The 13,815-nt window shown below is 38.3% G+C and overlaps 1 protein-coding gene and 1 pseudogene across 2 annotated transcripts; both read left to right on the top strand.

Annotated features, from left to right (window-relative positions):
• Nucleotides 1-4,244: 4,244 nt before the first annotated feature.
• LOC149172051 (pentatricopeptide repeat-containing protein ELI1, chloroplastic pseudogene) lies at nucleotides 4,245-8,452 on the top strand (annotated as a pseudogene). The gene is made up of 2 exons (XR_016259053.1): nucleotides 4,245-7,123; nucleotides 7,551-8,452. The product of XR_016259053.1 is annotated as a pentatricopeptide repeat-containing protein ELI1, chloroplastic pseudogene (transcript).
• Nucleotides 8,453-10,199: 1,747 nt separating this feature from the next.
• Nucleotides 10,200-10,910, top strand: LOC149172050 (uncharacterized). The gene has a single exon (XM_089426184.1). It carries the CDS (start codon nucleotides 10,200-10,202, stop codon nucleotides 10,908-10,910), a length of 711 nt encoding a protein of 236 aa, XP_089282310.1.
• Nucleotides 10,911-13,815: the final 2,905 nt, after the last annotated feature.

Here is a 13,815-nt window from a genome sequence, read left to right as displayed (position 1 = left end):
TCATCTGAGATGTGGTTAGAATACATGGTGTTTCGAAGAAGATTGTGTCAGACAAGGATGCGAAGTTCACTTCCAAGTTTTGGAAGGAGTTATTTGTAGGTTTGGGCACAGTGTTGGCCTTCAGAATAGCTTATCATCTGCAGATAGATGGATAAACATAGAGGGTCAACAGGATATTGGAGGAAATGTTGAGGATGTATGTTATGCATCAGCACAGGAAGTGGGAAGAGTATCTTCATTGGTTGAGTTTGCATACAACAATGGTTATCAGGAGTCACTGAGGATGAACCCCTTTGAGGTGTTGTATGGGCGGAGTTCTAACACTCCCATTAGTTGGAGTGATCTGGTTAGTAGAGTATTGATTGGACCATATATGTTGGCAGACATGGGACAAGAGATGCAAGTGATAAAAAAGAATCTCAAGGAAACACGGGATAAGAAGAAGAGTTATGCAGACAAGAACTAGTTGTTCAAGGAGTTCCAGGTTAGGGAACATGTGTACTTGCACATCAAATCGAAGAAGAGCTCCTTATGGATTGGCTCATGTGCCAAGATGGCACCACGGTTTTGTGGACCCTTCAGTATCATTGAGAGGATTGGGCCAACAGCCTATCGACTTGCACTAGCTCCAAGAGTGAAAGTCCACGATGTTTTCCATGTATCTTTACTTAAGAAGTATGTTAAGGATGTTGATCATGTGATTGACTGGTTTGTATTGTAGGTGGAACCAGATGGAGAATTCCAGCGGGAGCGTCATTGTATTTTTCAAAAAAAGTTTCTCATGCTTCGAAGCCAAGCAATAGAGCAAGTTAAAGTGCAACGGAAGCACTTTGGGCCTGATGAAGCTACATGGGAGATGGCTGATCAGATGTGAGCCATGTATCCTTCCTTATTTTCCAGTTGAGCCAAAGCAACTTGATATGATGGTTTGGTGGTTGCATTATGGTAGTTTAGTATTTTCTTATGATGGCTTGGTATATGCTTTATGATGGCTTGGTATATGCTTTATGATGGTTTATTATTTGATTTATGTTGTTTAGTATATGCTTTATGGTGATCAATATATGCTTTATGTTGGTTGATACATGCTATATGATGTTTTCATATATGCCTTATGATGTTTTGATATATGCTATATGATGTTAGTATATGTTTGATATATGTTTTGGTATATGATTTGACACATGTTTTGGTATATATGGTTTTGATGATGTTGCTATATGTGCACCCGTGTATGGATGTAAATACCGTAACGAGTTGTGTTATAAAGCTCCACTAACGAGTATGGGTGTCATGTTATTACGGTTATGTTATTATGCTATCACGTGGTTATGTAATCATGATGTTATGATGTCATATGGATTGACAATCAACAAGATGATCATTGTAAATACCGTAATGAGCTATGTTATAAAGCTCCACTATGCGGTATGTTGTCAGGTTGTCATGATGTTATGTCTTGAACAGGTATTTCATTGTAAATACTGCATCGAGCTATGTTATAAAGCTCCATGAGCAGTATGTATTCTTTCAGTAGGTTGTTGAGGTATATGTGTGATTGAACACCAAGGGTGGTGTCTCCCAAGGGGGAGGGTTCTGTAATAGTCTTGGTGAAAATTCCATGTAATAAATGTTAAAAACAATAACCACAGATGACCGAGACACTTATTCCAAGCTAAATGTTAGGCAAGGCATCCTAGGGGGTCTTCATTTGATTGTTTATGGCTAATGAAATTGGCAAGGGTATTGGCTAAGGAATTAAAAGGCATTTTGGCACATTTATTTACGAAAATAATGGAAATTAGGAGAAAAACGGAGGTGAAAGGCCACAGGTTAAATGTGAGGAGGAAAATGAAGGAAAATAATGGAAAATGAAGAAAATAGAGGCCTCATTCATAAAAAGGCTTTTAAGGATCAGTTGGTAACCTTTTGTTAGTTAAGTGTTGGAGCTTTCTCATTATTCTGTCTCTCTCATACTCTTAGATACTTAGAGTTTTCTTGGAGCACTCTTGGAGGGTGTGGCATACTTGGATTCTTGGAGAAAGAAGGAAAATGAAGAGTAGGAAAGTGCGAGAAGGCATTAACATCAACAACTACATCATATTTTCTTGCAGGTACCGAGATGGATGTATGATTTCTTCACTAGTTTTGGGAATGCATGGCATATGCATATGGTTTCTTGGTTGCGATCTGTCATTGTCATGGAGGATTGCCTGGTTCAACAATGGATTACCTTGCCTTGCTATTTCATGGATATCCATGGTGATAGTGGGTTTACTTTCATTGCTTTGTTTGGTTGGTTCTCATGTTTTCTTGAGTTATTAGTCCTGGAAGCCCTGGTTGAACAAATGTTTTGGAAGCCCTGTAACAACTTGGCTTGAGTTACTAGTCCTGGAAGCCCTGGTTGGAAAAAAGCTCTGGATGCCCTTGGTGGGTTGAGTTACTAGTCCTAGAAGCCTTGGTTGGACAAATGCTTTGGAAGCCGTGTATAAGCTATGGGTTGAGTTACTACTTCTGGAAGCCTTGGTTGGACAAACACTATGGAAGCCCTGGAAGGCTTGGATGGAGACCAATCTGATGATGGTTTTTGGTGATGTCTGACCGTGAGGTGGAATCACTATTTGATGGGTTGAGGTGGATGGCCTCTGGAAGCCCTGGATGAGTTTTGATTGATGTGTTCTATGAGATCCCACATTCATGCTTGGAATATGGCACGGGGGTGAATGGTTGAAGAGAGATTTGGCTCAGCCATTCTATGGTCGAGTGGAACGTGGTAGTCCCATCTTTGGTTGGTTCATTGCATTCATTAATGAGAAATCCATTCCCTTGATTTTCATGTGTAAAGGTATTGATGTATTTATGGATTTGATGGTTGATATGTTTATTGTATTTATGTTCCTATTATGTTGGTTATATGCACATTTTATGACAACAACTATGTATGGCTCTCAGCATGTTTTTACTTGTATGTGAATGGATAATGTGTCTATGACTTAATGGAGGATAATGCAACAAATGGCATGAGGGAACAATGGTTCATAGCAATTCTCATATAAGTATGAGATCCCTACACTTAATTATGTTATTTACACTTGTAGATTACATGTCGATGATATGTTTGACGAAACACCTGTCATGGCTAGTAGGGTTCTGGTTATGGTCTTGTTCAGTTTATTGCTTTTGCATCCTTGTTTCCTTGTATTCTTACCAATTTTAAGTGATCATTCCATTCTGGGCAGTGTCCCGGGCTCTGGGCCAAAAAAGGTGGCTCAAATCCTAGAATGCTAGCAAAATAGAGCATTAGTTTAGAGACTAACTCGCCTAGGCAGTGTCTGGGGAGCGTTAGTTTGGAGACTAACTCGCCCGGGTAGTGTTTGGGGAGCGTTACCCTACCCTAAGTTTCTAAAACAACAGTAAGACCCAGGGACAGGCTGCCTAAGTGGTTGACATGTCTCTTGAAGGTTATGTGGATGATGTTGGATGACTATGTGTGATGTTCCGTCAATTCCATATCCTTAAAGTCACCAAGGAGGTTGAATCTTATCATAGTGGCCTCTCGTCGCATGTTTACCTCACCTGGCTGGTTGGTTGGGTAGATGTGGGAGAAGGGTGTTACAAAATAACTTATAGGGATGTATTTGTGAGAATATTGACATTGGAATAAGTAGTACTTTCTCATCTCATACAAGTATTACCAATTTAATTCCTATATAAATCAAACCCTCGGTTGGATTTTCTTTATCATGTTACCACTAAAACATGTTACATAACTAAAACAACCTTATAATTATATATGAGTAATGATAAATATCTTTCATTGTGAAGATAATGTTGTTAGCTAATAATCATGTAGTGGATATTAATATGAATAGTTGATACAAAATTTCCTGTAACAACTTTCAAATTATATAAACTTAGTAATATAAGAAATTAGAGTTCATTTAATCTAAAACTTTAATCAAATTTTCAAAGATATAAATTGATTGAGAATCAAACAAAATCATAAAAACATTATTCTGTCATGTATGAAATTTGGATCACTAATCATACTTAAAAATGTTCTATGATTTAAAAAAATCTTAGAATCTTTTTTTACTAGAAAAATTAAGCGGTAACATTTAGGTATTTACTATTCAGATTAATGCCATATCTTTTCGCTGATACATGTCATACAATACTATACAACAGATTAGAGTGATATACACCATAGAATTATCCTATTGTACCACTAATGTTCAAGTTAGTATGCTATGTTACTATAGCTTACTAACTTGAACGTTAGTGGTACAATAGTATAATTCAATATATAATTTTGAGACAATTTATTGGTAGTTTGTAGGGGTTCATTTTAACTTCTTTAATTTAATATATGGGTGATATGAATATAGGTGCAGGGAGCATGGAACATCGTGGAGAATTTAAATGTCAAAATCTACATGGTTTTCTGTCCAGCAACTGTACAAACAATTGAGATACCAATGGATATAATGCAAGGCCAATTCAGGCTATGTTTTGGAGTTTTGTTACCACAGAAATAATTTAGCAGGTGCTATGCTGATTACTAGATTCCCTAACTGTAATGTAAGCAAACAAAAACAAAGATTGCATGTCTTTGTAACCTACTTGGATTTTGCCAGAAGTATCGGTTTTAATACTCCAAACATTACCAGAAATGAAAATTCCAAATATGGAGCAGCTGGGCATCGGAATCAAACACAGAGCGTCAATAGGGATGTGGTTTCACGGACTGCATTGCTCACAGAATATGCTAGGAATAGGAGAATTGAAGATGCACGTCAAGTGTTTGACGAAATGCCTGAACGGAATGTGGTGACATGGAATGCCATGGTTACAGGATATTGCCAGAATGGAAGAATGAAGGATGCGCGGCAACTGTTTGACAAAATGCCTGAACGAGATGTGATCTCTTGGACTACCATGATCACAGGGTACTCACAGAATGGAGCAATAGAAGAAGCACGGCAGCTGTTTGACAGAATACCCAACCAGAGTTTGGTTGCATGGAATGCGATGATCGCAGGATATACGCAGAACGGAAGAATAGAGGAGGCCAGCATATTGTTTGATAAAATTCCTGAACGGAATGTGCTGTCGTGGACTACGATGATAACAGGATATGCAGAGAGCGGAAGAATCGAGGATGCAAGGCAAGTGTTTGACACGATGCCTGAGTTGAGTTTGATCACCTGGAATGCCATGATATCCGGATATGTTCAGAATGGGAGAATGGAAGATGCACGGCAACTGTTTGACAGAATGCCAGCGAGAAATGCAGTGTCATGGACAGCGATGATTGCGGGGTATTGCCAGAGTGGAAGAACAGAGGATGCAAGGGAACTGTTTGATAAAATGCATAGACGAATTGATGTGCATAAAAAGAATGTTGTCACATGGACGGCCATGATTGCAGGATATGCGCAGAGTGGAGAAGGCGAAGAAGCTTTGAAACTATTTTACCAAATGCAAAGGACAGGCATGAAACCGAACCAGTCTACATTCAGCAGTGTTCTAAATGCATGTGCAACCTTGGCAGAATCGAAGAATGGGCAGCAGATTCACAGCTTAATCTTAAAAGCGGGCTTCGAGTCGGATCTCTATGTGGGGAATGCTCTTATTACTGCTCACGCGAAATGTGGCAATATGGGTTATGCATGGAAAGCGTTCAACCAAATGCCTGAAAGAGATGTAGTGTCATGGAATACCATGATTGCAGGATATGCGCAGAATGGGAGCATGGAAGATGCAAACCAACTCTTTGACAGGATGCCTGAAAAAGATGTGATCTCGTGGAATACAATGATTGCAGCGTATGCCCAGATTGGGCACGGGGAAGAGGCCATGAAACTTTTCTGCCAAATGCAGCGTGTGGGGATGAGGCCAATTCAGACTACCTTTACTAGTCTGCTCAGTGCATCTTCCAGCCTAGCAAGTATTGAACAGGGCAAGCAGCATCATACCTGCATTTTCAAAATAGGTTTTAGCTCAGAAGTATTTGTGGGTAATGCCTTAATTGCCATGTATGCAAAATGTGGACACATAGATGATGCACGCCAAGTGTTAGATGAAATGCCGGAACAAGATGTGGTATCATGGAATTCATTGATTACAGGATTCGCCCTACATGGCCGTGGGAAGGAAGCACTCCAACTTTTTGAACGAATGCAACTTTTAGACATCAATCCTAATGACACCACCTTTATTGGTATTCTATCTGCATGCAGTCATGCAGGCCTAGTGGATGAAGGCTGGCGGTATTTTTATTCAATGAATAGAGATCATGGTATCACACCAACTGCAGGTCATTATGCCTGCATGGTAGATCTTTTGGCACGTGCTGGGTGTCTGAAAGAGGCAGAAGAATTTATTGATGAAATGCCATTTAAACTTGATGCTGTTGCCTGGGGGTCCTTGCTTGGTGCATGCAGAGTCCATGTTAATACTGAGGTAGCTAAACGTGCAGCAGAACACCTGTTTGAGCTGGAACCAGAAAATGCGGGAACATATGTGCTGCTGTCAAACATTTACGCTGCAGCTGGAATGTGGGATGATGCAGCAAAGATAAGAGTTTTGATGAAAGACAGAGGGGTTAAAAAGAAACCGGGATGCAGTTGGATTAAGGTAGAAAACAAGGTTCACACATTCGTTGTAGGGGACAGGTTGCATCCTCAAACTGATGCAATCTATGCTACGTTGGAGAGATTGGTTGGTAAGATGCAGGAGGAAGGTTATGTACCCAACACAAATGTTGTTCTGCACAGTGTCGATGAAGGAGAGAAGGAAAATGTACTTCGCCACCACAGTGAGAAGCTGGCCCTGGCTTTTGGGCTCAACAATACAGCACCAAGGACCCCTATTCACATATTTAAAAACCTACGTGTGTGTGATGACTGCCACATGGCAACCAAGGTTATCTCCAAGATTGTTCAGCGTGAAATTGTCATGAGAGATGCCAACCGCTTCCATCATTTTAAGGATGGCGTTTGTTCTTGTGGGGATTATTGGTAATGTCTAATAAAAACCAAGGATGCGTCTTTACTTTACTTGCTACAGCGGAACGTAGTAAAGGTCCTCAGAAGTCAAGATTACAAGTACCTGCTAGATGGTAAATTCAGAATTAAGATTTGCTCATTCTCTGACTGTTCTAGGTTTTTTGAATGGATCTTTTCATTTTTATTTTTGGATGACCTGATGTTCCTGCACATGATTCACAATTATGAAGTAACACTTGTTACATTTTTGAGGCACATGAGAGGCATCTTAGAAGCTCGCTCACTTAAGAATTAGACTTACATAACAAGTTTACTTGTCATGTGGTTACTTTGACTGCATGGCATTGGGGACACTGGCACAACTTGTTAAGAACAAGACAATATCCAGTGTTTGCTGCATTACCCCGAAGTTTGTTTGTTTGCTTATTGCTTATGAAATTTTCATGAGAGGTGCCAATGCCTTCCATTGTAGTTTACTTATAACACATTTATTAATGCGTAATGCATACTTATTTACTGATAGTCTTTTCCTTGGGGCAGAGAGGAGGCAATGGAGGTTCTTACTATCAAGAGGAAAATTTCAAAATCCCTCCACAAAGTCTACAATTCTGCTATGACATTTCTCAAAATATTCAAGAAAAATAGAAGTGTCTGAGAGACCTACTAGCTTGAACATTGCTGAGAGACCAGCTACCATCATGTGGCCATTTTTAGCGAATGGATAAATTTGAAGATAGCACAATCAACATCGGACATTTTGGAAAGCATTTGCTCGTGAAATTTTTCCTCCGGCTTACTATATGAGGAAGAGGATGACTAATCAGGTGCCAAGACTATGGAAATTGCTATGCTCTGTCAAAGCCATATTAGCAGAAGAGACTATTTCCTTGATATTGAGCCGATTATATCTCCAATTTATCTGCTTGATTTTTCATACAATTGTGGGCCAATGCTGAACTTTGCTTCAAGTTGATCAAGAAACTAATTTATGTTCCAAAAAATTCCAAGATTTGTGCATCAGGAGATAAATCATTCAATATATTTCTTACTTTCGGAGGCGCATCCACAGAAAATAGATGGGGAGGTGCATATCCTTAAAGTGCTTGAAAAGGAATTATCCCAATGGATACATGGAAAGCAGAATTGTTCCAATTTTAGCGAGAGGTATGCACTTAAACATGTTCTTTTGGCTACATTGCTTCTTAAATGTTCTTCCAAAAATTTATTAATCACCTCAATTTGTCCATGAGTTTGAGGGTGATAACCAGTGGTATTTTGGTAATTTTCATACAAATTTCTAGCTAGAAATGACTTTTTATTTGCTAGAAATTGTATGGGATAACAAGAAGTACAATCTGATGTATGTTGCAGATTCTAGTAAGCCACAATGTACACTCAGGAATTTTTTTCCAAATCTGACAATGCATTTTGTAATTTATTTTCATGCTCGCTGGAGAAGCTTAAGAGTTTGATTATTGAGAATAATAATGATGATCTTCCAATATTGAATAAAGGAATGTTGTAGGGGCACACATATTGGGCATGAATTTGGCATACTTGATCTCTAGAACGATTTTCCAGTTTTATTCCTAGCATCCATGAAGATTCCAGCTTATGGTGCACATAATGTTCGATGTCTCCTTGTTTTGGTTCATAGCCAAACACAAGGAAAATAATTTTTATGCAAATAAAGAGTTTAGGTGGCTCCATTGGTTTTATGATTACACCTAGCTTTTGTATTTTTTTCATGTTAAAGTAGGAGTAAGAGAAATAAGCTCTTTAAGAGCACTAGAGTAGAAGAATAAGATCTCTATTTTGAGCATTTCATTTTATGTATTTTTGGCATTGTTGATTTTGTTGAAGTTGTAACTAGAGTCGGTCTTCATAATGTAAATTTATCATAGATATATTTATTATACTTATATTTATATTTATTATATTTTTGTCAAAGCATGTTTTTCTGTAAAAAATAGTAAAAAATAATTTATTTTGAGTCAAAATAAAATGTATTTGAGTCATGTCCCATTTGGACATTTGTAAGAAAATGAAATTTGAATTTTATTTTGAATTGTAAGTCCACAAGTTGACCAAGTCGGCCTAGCCCTCCAAGTGACACCTATTCAACCTCCTGGACAATGATATATAAGAGGACAATTCAACCTACTTTAGAGATCTTTCACACATACAATAAGAACATATTTGAACCTAGCGAAAAGGAGGAGAAATCCGAGTCAAAGGAGAGAGAGAAGACAGTCAAAACAAGGAGAATATTCCAAGTTGATCGAATCTTTGACCTAGTGACAATTCGCACGTGTGGACTTTAATTTCTGTGGAAAAGGCCAAAATTTTCTGAGATAGTTGCAGGCCAACATTCGGCCCTAGTTGCAGGTTTGAGATTTTTGATTTTTGACTAGTTTGGGACAGGTTTGACCAGTGTTGACTTTGACTTTAGAGGTGACTTGGAGGAGGGTTTTTGGACTTGGTCTCTTGGTGGCAGATTGGTCTTGGTCTTAGAGGCAGATTGGTCTTGGTCTTGGATATCTCATTTTGATCTAATTCTATAAGAGAAGGATTGTTGGGTTCTCCCCCTTTTGGGGTTTTTCCCTGGCTAGCAGCCTAATATTGGTGTCTTTTGTCTCTTTGTGATCTTTATATGTTCGTGGAAGATTGAACATTTTTATAATTGCTTGATGAAAAAGATTTAAAAAAGAAGAAGAAAGCTAACATTTACAAGTAATTATCAAGAAAGAGAAATTAAGAGGTAAACTACTTTACACTTGATTTCTCAAAATGGTATCAGAGCTAAGGTGCATTTACAAGTAATTATCAAGAAAGAGAAATTAAGAGGTAAACTACTTTACACTTGATTTCTCAAAATGGTATCAGAGCTAAGGTGAATGAAGAAATATCACTATCTGTTGGCATATTTAAAGACTATAAAAGCTAAAGAAGGAGGCTTAAAGATACCTTTCTTTTGCTACCTCACTGACTCAAGAACAAGGAACAATCAGGGCCCGACCCATTGGAACAACTAGTGCTTCCCTGAGCCTAACGACCCACTTTCTTGAAGATCTTTGAAAGACATCGTAAACATCGCTCATCCATTCTTGAAGATATTCTTGTAGCAACTTTCTCTCTGACTCACAAGTAAATACTCTTCTATTCTCCTTGTCCAATTTTCCCAATAAAATGGCATCTATTTGCAAGGAAGGTAATAAGCTTGATGGAGCATCAAATTTCAAGGCTTGGAAAAAGAGGATCGATTTGGTCCTTAAAGAATATGAAGTCATGCAATTTGTTGAAGGCAAAGTTCTAGTACCAGACAAGAACAACACTCAAGAAGTAGCCAAATACAATAAAGGAGAAATTAGAGCTCAAAGGATTCTCTTTGAATCCATCAAGGATCACCTCATTTCTTTTGTTTCAGATTTGACTACATCCAAGGAATTCTATGATAAATTGGTCAAATTATACTCCGTCAACACAACCGACCAAAATATCTCTCTAAGGAATCAACTCTATGGAACAAGAATGTTAAAAGAAGAAGATGTAGCTTCATACTTTATGAGAATATCAAAAATCAAAGATCAACTTCAAGGACTTGGAGAAACCATATTTGACTCTAAGTTAATCACTTTTGTAATCAATGCTCTACCTCCAGCTTGGGATGGTTTTGCAGGAGGTGTCTATGCAAGAAATGAAACTCCAACTTTTGAAGAACTATGGGCTCTATCTGTTCTAGAAGAAACAAGGTTGAAGGCTAAAGTTGACACTAAACCAAATAATGAGAACTCTCAAGCTTTTGTAGCCAACCTGAAAAAGAAGTTTGGAAAGTTTGGACCTCAATACAAAAATAATGTCAACAAGTATTATAAAAACAAGGATATGTCCAAAGTTTAATGCTTTGGTTGTTATGAATATGGACAAATCAAGAGAAATTATCCCAAGAACTCTAAGAATAATAAAAACAATAAGAGGAAGGATAGAAATGAAGAATTAACAATTGAAGATGAAGAAGCTCCAAATAAACCCAAGATCGAGGACAACAAGGATCTCTACTACTAGCATATGGTAGGAATACATAGCTCTACAATTTACTTGTGTACCAGGTTTGCAGTCAAGTTTGATTTCTATTTCTTGTTCAGAAAATGGCAGTTAGATTAGTATTTTTTGACGACAAGACGATTATATGATAGAGGAGAGCATAGAAGATTCAATGGAAATCAAGATTTAGAAGGAGCTTACAGTCATCTACAATGAAGTTATAATCAAAGTAAGAAGAGGAGTCTCCTTGACCATCTACATAGAATGCATCACAAGACTCTAGAAGAAGCTCTTAGTTACATTTGCAGATAATATAGATAGATTCATGTCTACAAGTTTCCATTATGAAGCTTTAGAAGAAACTAACTTTTATCTCCAAGGAGTAAGGAAGCTAACAACATGGTTGTCAGGAAACCAATAGAATAGTAAAAAGAAAAGTATTTCAGTGGTAGTCAACATCTAGCTTGCAATATGCCAGAATATTCATCTCAAATTCCAGCGCCATGCTTCAATCTAAAGGACTTAGTCTTAATTTTTGGGTAGAAGCAATTAAATGTGCAAATTACATAGTAAATCGCACTCCTACTAAGGTTTTAAAGAATATCACTCCAGAAGAAGCATGGAACTCAATTAAACCAAATGTAAGTCACTTTCGTGTTTTTGGAAGTGAAGAATGGGCCCATATTCTAGATGAGAAACATAAAGCCTTAGAACCTAAGAGTGAAAAATGTATTTTTGTTGGATATTCTGAAGATGTCAAAGGATATAGACTTATTCCACTTAAGTTCAAAAATGTTACCATTAGAAGAGATGTAAACTTTGCTAAAAATATATCGGCCTACGAGCCTAGTTCGACGGATGTGCCACCTCTCTCTGTCCCTTCTACTTCTGAAAATATTTCTTCTTCAGATGATGATAGTGAGGATGACAATCCTCCCCCACCTTCTTAGGATCCTCCTTCAGCTCTTCAGCTTCCAAAATGGGTCTGTGCTACTTGGGATGCAGTAGGTGCTCTTGCAGGTGATCCTACAGATCAACGACGTACATGTTTTCAGTTCGATAGAGCCTCTTCTTTACTGGTTCAAGTTGCAGTGAATTATGATCCTGACACCTTTGCAGAAGCTTCAGGCCATCCAGATTGGGACGCAGCTATGAATGAAGATTATTGTTCATTATTGGCAAATGATACATGGGATCTTGTTCCTCTTCCAAAGGGACGAAAACTTGTTAGATGCAAATGGGTTTACAGAACCAAGTATGGACCAGATGGAAAAGTTGATAAACATAAACCTCGTCTTGTTGCTAAGGGTTTTTCACAAGTTGAAGGCATTGACTATACTGAAACCTTCTCCCCTGTTGCCAAAACGAACTCTATCCGCCTTGTTCTTTCCCTTGCCGCCTCTTTCAAATGGGAAGTCCATTAGATGGATGTTAAATCTGCCTTTTTGCATGGGGACTTGCATGAAGAAATCTATATGGAACAACCTCCTGGATTTATACAACCAGACTCCAGCCTTGTATGTTTGTTTAAGAAATCCCTTTATGGTCTCAAGCAAGCCCCTCGACCTTGGTATGCCAAAATGGATAACTTTCTTTTAGATACTAGCTTTTCTAGGTGTCATTCTCACAATACTGTCTACACCAAGAAAGTGGGTAAGTCTCTTATCATTCTTATTCTTTATGTTTATGATCTTATCCTTACTGGTAGTGATCCCAACCTTATAAACCATGTGAAGCCTAGCCTTAAAAAGCAGTTTGAAATGACGGACTTAGGACACTTGCATTATTTTCTTGGTCTTCAAGTGTTGCAATCCAAGGAAGGTATTTCCCTTTCCCAGTCCAAGTATGCCTATGATCTTCTACACACTTTCACATGGAAGATTGTAAGTCAGCCCCTTCTCCCTTTCAGTCTGGAGCCAAACTTTCAGTCACTTGTACTCCCCTTGAAGTTGATGCTACCTTATATTGTCAGCTTGTAGGAAAAATTTTGTATCTGACCCATACCGTCCTGACCTTTCTTTTGCTGTTGGTCTTATTGCTTGATTTATGCAAAACCCACATGAAAGTCATTGGAAATCAATGAAAAGAATACTTTCTTATGTTCGAGGTACAGTTTAGTTTGGGATTCATTACAGTGCAGAAGCATCTCCTCTATTGGTTGGTTTCACTGATTTCGATTGGGCTGGTGACCCTGATGATCGGAAGTCTACTGCAGGTTATGTCTTCACTCTTGGTTCTGGACCTATTACATGGGCTTGCAAGAAACAAAGTGCCATTTCTCTTTCTTCAGCAAAAGCAGAGCATCGTGGCGCCATAGAAGCTAGTAAGGAAGCCCTGTGGCTTCGTCATATCCTATCAGAGTTTGGCTTTCAACAATAGCATCCGACTACACTTTAGTGTGATAATCAAAGTGCCATTCAACTATGTAAAGATCCAGTGCAACATCAGCGCAACAAACACATTGAAATACACATGCACTTCATCAAAAAGCTCATTCATGACCATGTTCTTGTAGTGCAATATTGTTCAACCGATGATCAAGTTGTAGACATCTTTACAAAGTCTCTCAAAGAGGCAAAGTTTACTAAACTTCGATTTATGGTTGGAGTTCAGGAAGTTGTCACTAAGAGGGGACAGGCTCTAATGCCTCCTTCCTTCTACTATTGTGTCATATTTGTGCATCCTTCAATCCTATCCCAAGTTGTTCTTAAGGGGGGATGTTAGGATATTCCAACACATAGGAAATAGTTAAGTATAACTT

The sequence above is a fragment of the Pinus tabuliformis genome, chromosome 4_2, assembly GCF_031772625.1.
Source record: "Pinus tabuliformis cultivar Carrire ecotype Pingquan chromosome 4_2, CPIR1, whole genome shotgun sequence".
Taxonomy (NCBI): Eukaryota; Viridiplantae; Streptophyta; class Pinopsida; order Pinales; family Pinaceae; genus Pinus; species Pinus tabuliformis.
Note: the sequence above shows the minus strand (reverse complement) of the source record. Positions and strands in the feature narration are given on the sequence as shown.